Here is an 11,476-nt window from a genome sequence, read left to right as displayed (position 1 = left end):
GTGGATGGATGATTTGGGTGTCAAGGGGAGTCAGTGAATAGACATTTCAATCATTCTATCAAACTTCTATCAAATTCTCTAACAACCTAAAATGACTTGCTGCTATTGTGCTTTTTATTTTTGTAAATGTTTTTATTGCCTTATTGTGTTTTAATTGAGTGCATGTAAAGTGATGAGCCCTGTCAAAGACAAATTTCTGCTACCCTTGGGGCAGACAATAAATGATCTATCTATCTATCATATGGTGGAAATGCGCTGTAGAGCTACAATTGTTTCTGCGTTAAAAAAAAACAGACAAAAACAAAAGACAACAGAGATAGAGAACCCTTGGGACTCGTGCTTGTACTCAGTATCCCAGCAGCCACCGCGGCGCCGTCCCTGCCTGGTTATCTCTGTGATCGTCAGAGGGAAGAGAGAGAGAGAGAGAGGCCTTTCTCCATCTAACCGCATCAAAAACTTGAGCACGGTGCGCATCTTTTGTGGTAAGTTTATGTACATGTCACGTAATTTCCTACCAAACATGTCTCGTTTAGCGACGCTGCACGTTAGCAGGAAATCCGACACCGTGTGGTTTCGCCCAGGTCGTCGTTGCTAAGGAGCCAGCTGCCCATCCCGGGCGAGCCGAGCGGCATCAGGCTGCTGCCCACCCGGCTGGGAGGAAAGGCTCAGCTGTGGGACATCACAGTTTGTTTCTGGAGGAGAGCGGGTGGCTAACATTGCTACAGTGCTCCAGCTGCCACTCTGCGAGCAAACTGGATGCATTTTACCCTTTAACTAGCTGTGTAGCTGTCAGACGTGAATATAATAAGTGAAATCAGCGTAACGTTACGCAGCTGGCTAACATCAACGTTGACTAAATTCGCCCTCCCTTAGCTCCGAGTTATATCACGGTCTGGTTAACGACAACACACTGACTGGATAGTGAGCAGCCGAGGTTTTAAAACAATAAACAACATGTGTGGTGCCATCTTCTATAAACAGCTCAGCGTGGCTTGTATCTGTCGTATGTGTATCATCATGTCCTGTAATTGGCTTTAAGCTATTTATGTCAGTGCACAGAGGCAGGGAGTTGGTAATGATGCTAACAAACTCAATGTTATCTTGTGTTGCAGCACAAACTTGTGACATTTTGTTGAAGTTGTTTACCCTGCTGCCTAATCCTATCCTACAGCAGCGCTGTGAATGGGCTAATTAACTTTAGTGAATTGGATCAGTGACAGTTTGATCTAATGTGTGTGGCAAAGTTAAAGTGGACTCTTTAATTTAATATCCTCAAGCAAATATAAAAAAAATGTTAGCTAAATTCTCTGTGACCACTTTGTGTTTCAGGCCTTGTCAAGTGTTAACAATGGAGCCATCGGGAAGTACTACAATAGTTCCACCGGGGAACCACACCCTAAACTCAACAGGTGGTGGTGGTTGTCCATGGGAGGTCAGTGATAAGACCAAACTGTGCCGCTTCCTCTGCTATGGGTCAGAGGGAGACATATACACGGCCAGGGACGAGGGTCGTGTCAGCATGGAGAGCACCGGAGCCCTCCTCTCCCTGCTGCAAGAGGGCCGGGGGCCTGAGGTGGTGGAGGAGATAAAAAGGTTCACCCAGGACGGGAGAGCTGTCGGACTCGGCCCCTCCTTCTTTGCCTTGGCTTTATGCTCTCAGCACTCTGAGCTGGAGACAAGACGGGCAGCATTCAAAGCCCTGAAAGACGTTTGTCGGCAACCTGCCCATCTGTTTTCCCTCATCCAGTACAAGAAGGAATTGAAAGAGGGCATGAAGTGTGGGATTTGGGGACGTGCTCTGAGGACAGCCGTGTCTGCCTGGTACAACGAGCAGGATGCCATGAGCCTGGCTGCGGCTGTGACCAAATGTAAACAGAGAGAGGGATGGTCGCACCAGGATCTGCTCAGGCTCTCTCACACCAAACCAGCTAATGAAGGTGAGGTTACACAGGCTAACGTGATGCACTAATGTCTACAGGCGGACAGGCACTTCATATATTTCTGTTTCGTTTCTAAGTGCCTGTCACATTTTCAGAAACTTTCTTCTTAATCAGCATTGCATTAATGCACAAATGATTCAGTGTTTGTGACTTCTGCATCACAACTGCAAACCGAAAGCCTGTGAAGCTAAAAGCTAACAACAAGCTTTAATAAATTGTCTGATGCTCAGTATTTAATCTCAACAAATGTTGAATTGCTACCAAGTTATGCAATGTGAGAGTGGGAAACGCCTCCAAACTTATGATGACCAACAGAAAATCTCCAGAGTAAAGGGAAACGGATACTTCAATGCTCACCCTCACTGACAGGACAGCACTGTAGCCTACATTATGACATGTTGTAAAATGACCATCAAGTTTAATTAAACAGTTTAAAAAAAAATGTGATCTGTTGCAGAGTGTCTTCCAAACTAACTACATGTAAGATCTGTTCTGACAGTCGTCATTTTGAACCCTTCCCCGACACATTTATTTGGGTTCTTACTCCACAGGACCTAAATGTAAGACTGCCTCAAGCTGATTGTAACTTTTTGTGTTTTCAGCTATTGCTTTGATCAGCAAATATGTAACAAAAGGGTGGAAAGAAGTCCAGGTCGCTTACGCAGACAAAGAGAACTCTGAAGAGGTTGTCAAAGTGCTTTCGTACCTTGAAGTGGTGGAGAAGGTCAAGCACAGTTGTGATGAAACGGAGGTCATCAATTTAATAGAAGAGCACAAATTGGAGAGGGAACAGCTGCTGACAGACCACCTGAAGTCTAAACAGGTGTGTGTGTGTGTGTGAGTGTTCTTTTGTTATTTCAGCTCTGTGATTCCTTCCTTCCTTTGTTTTTCATCAAAATGACATTACAGACCAAAAATACTGTTTCGCACACTTTCTATATACCGCGCGAATCTTTGGAATCAGTTCCAAAGAAGAAAAATTGCATTGTTAGTGTACTTGACATTTGTATATAGTTTTGGATATAAAAAATGTAGATCGGGACACATGTTTGTGCAAAGTAAGATATGGGAAAGACTGATTGGAAAACATCTGGACTGAATCTGTTTGGAAACACGTGATCATGTTGTGTTTTGTTATTTTCTACTTGAGGTATGGAGCACTCTGTTGAAGGAAATGCCTCTCCAATCAGTGCTGAGGATCTTGGGTAAAATGACGTCGAAAAAAATTCTTGAACCAGGAGGCTCAGAAACACAAGCTGTATGTGACAGAATCCAGAGTGAGACTGCGCTGAAGAAGGTAGGTCCTGTAGATCTCTCTGATTAATTTGCAGTTGTTTTTTCAATCAAAACATGAGACCGTGTTTGAGTATTTGATATTTGTCTTGAAATCTCCAGGCGAAGATTCACCCTCTCAGTATACTCTTGGCTTCAGAGAACTACAAAAGAGGCCAAGGCTACCAGGGTAAAACGAAATGGGAAGCAGACAGCGGTATCCTCAAAGCAATGGATTCTGCCTTTTACAAGAGTTTTATGGTAATCTCTTTTGTTTCCGCTTTCTCAGAGGCCGTCGAACATGACATCAAATCAATTGCATTGGATAACACAAATCATTTCTCCCATCTCTGTCCGTAGAATGTGGAACCTGTGGGTAAACGCTTTTTAGTGGCCGTAGATGTGAGCACATCACTGAGCAGCGTCGTCCCAGGGACGTCAATCAGCACTGCTGTCGCTGCTGCTGCCATTACCATGGTAAGACGCACTGTGTGGGTTATTGTTAATGCAGTTGGAACAGCTGTGTCTGTAACTAGAGCTTGGACCGCCCCCTCTGTAGAGGAAGCCTGGGTCAAGGAATTGCTCTGTTGACATAGTATGGATTCCTATGAAATTCCTTCCGCTGTGTGATCATTGTTGACCCGCGGCCCTGTGGCAGCCATTAGCTCAGATGTGAGCCATCTCAATCATGATTCTCGGGCCTCATGTACCTGGCTATTTTTGCAAACAGAGTTTTTCCCTCCTTTCCCCCCCAAAAAATTGCATTCACACCAGCATGTTTAAAAAAAAAATCTGTCCATATTTAAATGAAAAAACGCTGTGTATTGCATGCAGTGTCAGCAGGTGGCGATATCATTTTAACTTTTTAAAAATGCATTGACCAATCACTGCATAGAAGCACCACCGGTGATCTGTTTACTATATCCATGACAACTGCAATACTACTAAATCCATTACTTTCAATGTAGACGCACGTCGAGTGCAAAGCGACATCAATAAAGCAAGTGTACCGCATGTCATGTGATAAGAATTATCACATGTTGCCGATGGAGACCGTTCCGCTTCTCCATCGCCAACATGCTACCCGGCGCCCAGAGCTTGCCGGTGTCTCGGCAGGCAGCAGGTCACTCCCCCAGTCCAGCCTCCTGTGCAACCAAAAGCTCTGTTCTTCTACACTTAATGTGAGAACAGTGTTTTGAAAAGTCTATTGCCCAGAAGGCGTTTTTGGAAATATCCATTTTTAAGGACCGAAAACGCCGTTTAGGTGGGGATGACAGGCCCAAATGCGTAGAACAGTATCCAGTTTCAGCCATTAGCGTTTATGTGTGGACTACAGACTTATTAAGAAAATTGTCTTAAAAGATAATGATCGTAGCATGTTTAGTAGTTTTGTTGTGCTGTAAGATGGATACACTTCTCGAATAGAGACTTAATTCTTCTCTTTTTATCTTTATGTCTGGTGCAGATATTTTCAAGGAGTGAGGTGGACACACAAGTGCTGGCCTACTCTGAAGGAGCTCTGGTTCCATGCACTGTGACTGCTGACATGAATCTCTCGCAGACAACAGGTGAACTGGTTAAGGTAAGCCACGTCACAGCGTCAGACAGAAAGAAATGTATCAGCCACTCATCACTATTCTTAAGGAATACAAGCATTTTATGACCATTAATAATTACAACAAGCATCGTGCTCACATCTCTCTGACGTGTCCATAATGTGCTGCAGATCCCTGGTGGGAGCACAGACTGCGCCCTTCCTGTCACATGGGCCACAGAAAACGGGAAAGCTATAGACGTGTTCATCATTCTCACCAACAACCCATTGTGGGCGTTCACTGCCAGCCCAGTGGAGTCGCTGCAGAAGCACAGACAAGTACATTATATTCATTCATGTTTGTTTGGGGGCGGGGTTGGTGTTGATAGACTTACCTTTGTGAGGCTTATAATTGTTTTAGGAGTAAGTAGGATTAAACAGACACCAAGTAAAATTAATTTTCAATTTCATGCATCCGGACTTCATCAGACAAATATTATGAAGTTCTTTTTTACATTAATGTGATCCATGAGTTTTAATTTTTGTTATTAGTATTATTTAGTAATGTTAAATAGACATTTGTCATAGGGTTCAGCTGCCATTATTTATTATCTGTAATTGCATGACATTATATAAAAACTATAAAACCTAAAGCATGTCAATGTGGTCCAGTCCTTCTGTGTCTTGAAGACATAAAGGAAGAAAGAAATGGAAAGAAAATGTTTTGGCAAATGTTGCAAACATACATGTACTTTGAAAAAACAATTACTTGAGATAAAAATATAAATGAGATTTACCTGCATGTTCTTAACAGATATCAGGAGCCAATTCCAAGTTGGTGATGTGTGGGCTGACTTCCATTGGACATGCCTTTGCAGACACAGACGATAGAGGTTTACTGAGCATCTGCGGCTTCGACCTTGGAGCCCTGAGCGTCATTCGTAACTTCGCCCAGGATCTGATCTGATGAAGTATTGGGACTTTGTCCCGGCATCATATGGTTAGAGTACCAGAAAAAGGCACAAAGTGTTCCAGTATTGGCTCACTTAGCATGTTAGGGTGCCCTAAAACAGCACTAATCCAAAATATGTTGACATCTACAATTCCAATTTCTCTTTTTGTATAATGTCGCTTATGAGTCAACTGACAAAGTGTCCAGCGGGCTGGACAACACTCTGGAAATGTTGTGTGCATATATTTTTTTCTGAAATTTGAAAAGGAGGTGAAAAGACATGATGTGTCACTGCACATCATGCTGTCAAGAGTTGCATGACAGTCTGTTCAGTGGCTCGATGGTTATTAGTGAGGCACTAACCATTAAGTAATAAAATTCACTAATTTCTAGCAAGATGTTGACAGATTAAGCAAGAGAGAAGACGATAGTCAGAATGTTACAGGTTTAGTGCAACTGTAGTTTTATCTTAAGGGGATTGACTGTAGTTCCTAGCATGTGTTTATCTGGGTTGATTTTAGCAGGTTTGATGTGATGGTAGAAGCAATTTCAGTTAAAAAACCTGTCCCTCTCTTATGTAGCATTATTATGAATGATTAACAGATATTAAAACAATGAATTGAAACAAATAACCAAAAGTTAACAGAATACCTTTAAGGTTTTCTGGCTATTCTTTTAATTTTTTCAAAATAATTGATCAGAGAAGATTTCTGTAGTAGTCATAACACCTAGATTTCTGTTACGCAATTCTAGCCTCTAGCTTAGCTACTGTGTTTTAGATGTATTAACATTTATTTTCCCCGAAGCCAATTTTTATTTTGAAACTTGAGTTGTCTGTTATGTTCTTGGTGAAATTATTCCATAGAAGAAAACCCTTGGTGCTCTTAAATTTAATGATACAGGTTATGGGGGCGTTGTTTGGGTTGTGGGTTATTGTATTTTCCTTTGTTAAAAGATGCCAATGTTTTGGGATTTAAACTTTACTGAAAAATTGAGAAATTAACTTCTTCTCATATTTTAGTCTGAATTCTATGCATCACAATTGGGATTTTACTGTATCATTATGTCCAGGAAGGACAAATTATAGCTATTTAACAACTGTTTACTGAGACTGAATCTGAATCTGCTAGCACAGTATCGATTCTGTATTTTTGATGTAAGAATGTTCATTATGCAAAAACTAACGGATAAATGCTACCCTCTCCTGGAGTTAAATGAATTGAATGTACTTTTGTAAAACATAACAGTAGAGATTTAAAGCAGATATCAGTGGAATGTTTTTGTTAATATAAGTCCTAAATAGTCCTATTTTCCGTCAGCAATCACTTACATGAAGTATTTCAGCCTAAACACGAGTCTCTCCGTCACTCTGCTCTGCTGTAACCCGAGGAGAAAATTTTCCTTGTGGGATACAAGTGTTATCCAATGAGGAGAGAGAACGGCATGAAGGGCTGTGTGTGCAGCCAAGGGATGCGCGTGAATGTGGTGACGTAGCACGAGGACCAATTGATGCCTGACAAGGGCGGGGGCTGCTAACTCATGGTGCGTTCAAAGAAACTCGTACTTTGTGTTTTTCCTTCCTGTGAAGTCATACCAGTTCGATCTGGTACGAGTTCACGGGTCGGAAGTTACGAGTGGCCGTTATAGGGAACTTTCACAGACAACAGGATGGTAAAAACACGAGCTACGGGTTACCTGGATTCCTGGAACGCTACCAAGTCGTAGTTGTGACTTGAAGCTGTAACTTACGGTTTCAAAAGCCTGCCTTGAACGCAGCATTAGCCGAAACGGCCGTGAAGCTGATATCTGCTTTAAAGTATGCTTTATATTTCTTCAGGCACAACATAAACACACTACTTACAGAGTTTTTAGTGTTAGGGGCCAAATCACTTTGGGGAAATGCTAGCAAACGGATATAGTGGTGCTTTTCCTTGTATAAACAGTAATTGCTGTAAGTACTGACAGCATTCACTAAACTTGACACTTATTATTCATTGTATTGTACTTCACTCCTTATGAAGAAAAACAAACTCCTGACCACTTTACTGTGAAGGATCTTTGTCCACACATGCTGATACTGTCATTTTCAATGTTAAAGACAATGTCCACTGTATATTTGGCCAAAGGTCAAATTGCTAAAGCTGAAAATATGTGTGTAATATGATTGTTGATACAGTGTTTGTAGTAGAACGTCTGGCACAAGAAGATAGTTATAATGGCTTGTGATAGTTCACAGGTGTTTGATCACCATGGCTAACTTTTTCCCACCCCATGGTCTGTTGTATCCACTTTGCTTAACAAATGTAGTAGCAATGTAAACCCCCTAATAAACAGTTTGCTGCTCTTCCAGGATTGTTTTGTTCCTTGGTGTACTGTGGAGTAAATAATTAACCTATATTATTTTTTTTGTGGTTTATCACTGAAGTGACCCGTGAGCAATGGATCACTTTTTGTCAACAAACAAGTAAAAATTCATAATACATTAATTTCATCGTTGTTGGGATATCTGTATAACCGAGAGGAAATTCGTGGGAAATAAAGTTTCTTTCGGATCAGGCATCCTGCGAGGCCGCATGCTGTTGATAACTGGGGGCCTGACAAACACTCTACAACAAGACAAGTGAAGATGGCGGATGTGTTGAGTGTTCTCCGTCAGTATAACATCCAGAAAAAGGAAATCGTCGCTAAAGGAGATGAAGTTATATTTGGAGAGTTCTCCTGGCCGAAAAATGTCAAGACCAACTACATAATCTGGGGGTATGTTAGCGCTATAATGTGTAAAAGTGGCGTTTGTGGGCCCGCAGCTGAAGCTCATCGCTGCCTTGTGCTGCTGCCAGCGGCGGATCGCCTGCTAGCTGCCAGATGCTAAGATGCTAACCTAGTTAACTCCTCTCCTCGCTGTTGTGACTCAAACTTTAAGCACTCTTGGGCTACTCCGAAGTGGTACTTAAATATGGGAGCTTAGACCTCATAACCTGTTTGTTCGTGTCATGTTTCTGCTTTAAACTTTAAACGTGTTTATGACAGATATAAACTTGCCGTAGTAATGTGATGCTAACTATTTAGCGTCGTTGGGCTAGTGCCGAGTTGTGTTGCCATGAAGTCAGGGCTCCACCGAGCCAAGGGAGAGACTTGTGTTTTAATTTTCTACAGCTATGAGTATTTGCAGCTTATTATTGTTGCTGTTGTTATTATTATTATTAGTAGTAGTAGTAGTAGTAGTTGTAGTAGTACCAGAAACGTATCTTATGTAACGCGGAAAGTGAAGTCTCACGTGCATCAGAAGATTAGCTATGCTGATGTCTGTGGATAGTACAGTGCCTATTTGACATCAGAGCAAGTATTTCTTTGCTTTCATTTAACAACTTGCCCACAAATGTATTTAACCGATTATAGAGTTATGCCGTTTACATCAACGTCAACTTTCAATTTGCTCCAGGCTGTTGTTCATTTTAGCGTATAATGGGATGGTCTGAACATGCGAGGTGTTGATGTATCTCTTTGCCTGTGTTTCAGTACTGGTAAAGAGGGCCAGCCCAAAGAGTACTACACTTTGGACTCTATCTTGTTTCTGCTCAACAATGTGCATCTCCCGCATCCATCCTATGTCCGAAGAGCTGCAGTAAGTGATCTGCAATGACTATCAACATGGGTCCTGACAGCGTCAGTACTGCTACAACACTTTGGAGGTAAAATATGACTTGTTGAGTGACATGATGGTTTTCTTGTTTACAGACGGAGAACATCCCTGTTGTCAGACGACCTGATCGAAAGGGCTTACTCGTATATCTCAATGGCGAGAGTTGTAAGTAGCACATGCCAGATCTATGGTTAGCTGTATTGTGCACCCATCACATTCAAGCTACTCTCAGATTTGTCACCCGTGTGTTTATGGCTGAACAATATGCTAAAAAACAATTGCAATCTTCATATATTGCAACGTAGGTCAGTATTTTTGTGAACTTGGTATATTTTTAATTTCACTTTAACAAAAAATAAAGACGTTACAGTGTGATTTTTGCTTAGTGTAGCAAATAAGCATGATCCCTTAATCAGGAGAATATCATATGGGCCTAGGCATCACTGGAGCTACCCAGGGCTTCAGTCATAATGTGTTGTGACACATTTTACCATTAAAAAAAAAGCAGTTCATGCAATTTGTACTGGTATATTGAACTTTGCCATAGAGCAATACCACAAATATTATGATTAATTGTTGAGCTCTAGTATGAGCTGAATACGTCATACTGTGGTCCGACTTGTACTTGATCGAATTTATTTCACAAAATGTTATGTTTTGTTCTTTTAAGCCCTTTATAAATAGGATACTATTACAGTACTGTACTCATGAGAACCGTAATGGGATCTGTATTTTTTTTCTATTTACAGCTACATCAACCAGTATCGACAGAAGTGCACCTATAGAAATAGGTTTGCAACGGCCAACGCAAGGTAAGTTCACACATAAATTGTTTGGTTGTATCATCACCATTAATCATTAGTTTTTGACACAAAGATTTCAATCTGTCTGCAACTTTATATTCTTGTCATGTTTTAACATGTGTTTTCTGCTGAAATTTTCTACTCAGGCTCGTACAAATAATACGATTGTTTTTTTCTACTTCTCAGTCAAAAGAGCAGCTGATGAAGTATCTTCTGAAGCCAAGAAGCCACGGATTGAGGTAAGACAGGGCACTGTCAATTGTTTCTTCATGCAAAACACTTGTAACCCTATGGTATTCATTACCACATGTTTGCCAGTTCAGATAAATGCCACTTGAGTTATTTGATAGCTTTAGTTTTGTATCTCAGATACAACCTAAGCAGCTTCATCATAAATTATGTATCGCTGGAATAGTTTTGAATATTTAACAGCTGAGTATACTGTCGTTGCATATTCCTATGAGTAACAGAGAGGCTGACCTTGAAGGTTCACAGTGTTGATTATCAACAAAATTCAATTTCATTTCAACGGGACTTAAAGACTGAAGCATTACCATCTGCTTTTATTTGAGAAATGCTGTATGTTTGACCAAAATACTGACTATATGGACACTTACTCAGAAATGAAGTACATTTTGTACCATTTCAACTGATAATCAGAGCGATAAAATAAAAAATAAATAAAGCGATCATCACAAGGGCAGAGTGGTATCTCAACACGGCAGCGACATGCAGTCATCCACCCTCAGTCCTGCTTTTGGGACATCCACAGCTGCTTTTTAGTGCCAGTTCGTCCCTGCTGTGTTAATTCAGGTGGAGTTTCCATTACGCGTGCCGACAGCCTTTGATCTCTGCTTTGATCTGACGTCAGATGTGACGGGACAATCTATATAGATATAAATTCACGTGTTGATTCCATTAGTTGCATTAAATAGTGGTTATTGTGGATATTTATTGCATTGAAATGTGCCTGGAACTGTGGAGATCTGCCTGTGAGGTCTTGGTGGCGTGTGTGCACTGCAGGTCAGTCAGTCAAACTTCCACTGCACCTGCTGCGCTTCGCCCTGCGCTGAGACTAGACCTGGTTGGAGGTGGCGAGCTTTCAGCGCAACCTCGGCGAGACATTTTCGCACAAAACTTCCACTGCACCAAGCTGAATCTGTGACGCCTCCCCCTGCTGCGCGGCCACGCCTATCTCAGCGCAGCGCGATCTACAAATCTCCCAATCTGACTTTGCGCTCGGCTGCGCTGGTCGAAACTTGCATTAGACCGGCTGCGCTACCTTGCGCTACCTGCGCTGCGCCAGGAAACTAGGGCCCATAGAGTCACCTGAAC

The 11,476-nt window shown here is 41.7% G+C and overlaps 2 protein-coding genes across 2 annotated transcripts in view; both read left to right on the top strand.

The window, feature by feature from the left end:
* Positions 1-400: 400 nt before the first annotated feature.
* Positions 401-6,951, top strand: ro60 (Ro60, Y RNA binding protein). Its single transcript, XM_083991164.1, has 9 exons — positions 401-482; positions 1,330-1,937; positions 2,543-2,763; positions 3,091-3,237; positions 3,336-3,473; positions 3,573-3,689; positions 4,678-4,794; positions 4,939-5,085; positions 5,561-6,951. Exons 2-9 carry the CDS (start codon positions 1,349-1,351, stop codon positions 5,711-5,713), a joined length of 1,629 nt encoding a protein of 542 aa, XP_083847290.1. The 5' UTR covers positions 401-482; positions 1,330-1,348; the 3' UTR covers positions 5,714-6,951.
* Positions 6,952-8,259: 1,308 nt separating this feature from the next.
* cdc73 (cell division cycle 73, Paf1/RNA polymerase II complex component, homolog) overlaps positions 8,260-11,476 on the top strand; it is a 28,529-nt gene continuing 25,312 nt past the window's right edge. Inside the window, exons 1-5 of the mRNA XM_083991857.1 lie at positions 8,260-8,455; positions 9,215-9,320; positions 9,434-9,503; positions 10,088-10,150; positions 10,328-10,380. Of these exons, the coding sequence (XP_083847983.1) occupies positions 8,325-8,455; positions 9,215-9,320; positions 9,434-9,503; positions 10,088-10,150; positions 10,328-10,380 (423 nt within the window). The 5' untranslated portion in view covers positions 8,260-8,324. The remainder of the gene's footprint in view (positions 8,456-9,214; positions 9,321-9,433; positions 9,504-10,087; positions 10,151-10,327; positions 10,381-11,476) is intronic.

The sequence above is a fragment of the Trachurus trachurus genome (assembly GCF_905171665.1).
Source record: "Trachurus trachurus genome assembly, chromosome: 17".
NCBI classification, from domain to species: Eukaryota; Metazoa; Chordata; class Actinopteri; order Carangiformes; family Carangidae; genus Trachurus; species Trachurus trachurus.
The sequence above is the reverse complement of the archived record's forward strand: the minus strand, read 5'-3'. Positions and strand labels throughout refer to the sequence as shown.

Bases quoted from the DNA above. Each gene is read 5' to 3' on its own strand.
- ro60 (XM_083991164.1), top strand. From the start codon at position 1,349: ATGGAGCCATCGGGAAGTACTACAATAGTTCCACCGGGGAACCACACC. The intron at 1,938-2,542 runs GTGAGGTTACAC...TTGTGTTTTCAG, and splicing joins CACCAAACCAGCTAATGAAG to CTATTGCTTTGATCAGCAAA. The intron at 3,474-3,572 runs GTAATCTCTTTT...CTCTGTCCGTAG, and splicing joins CCTTTTACAAGAGTTTTATG to AATGTGGAACCTGTGGGTAA.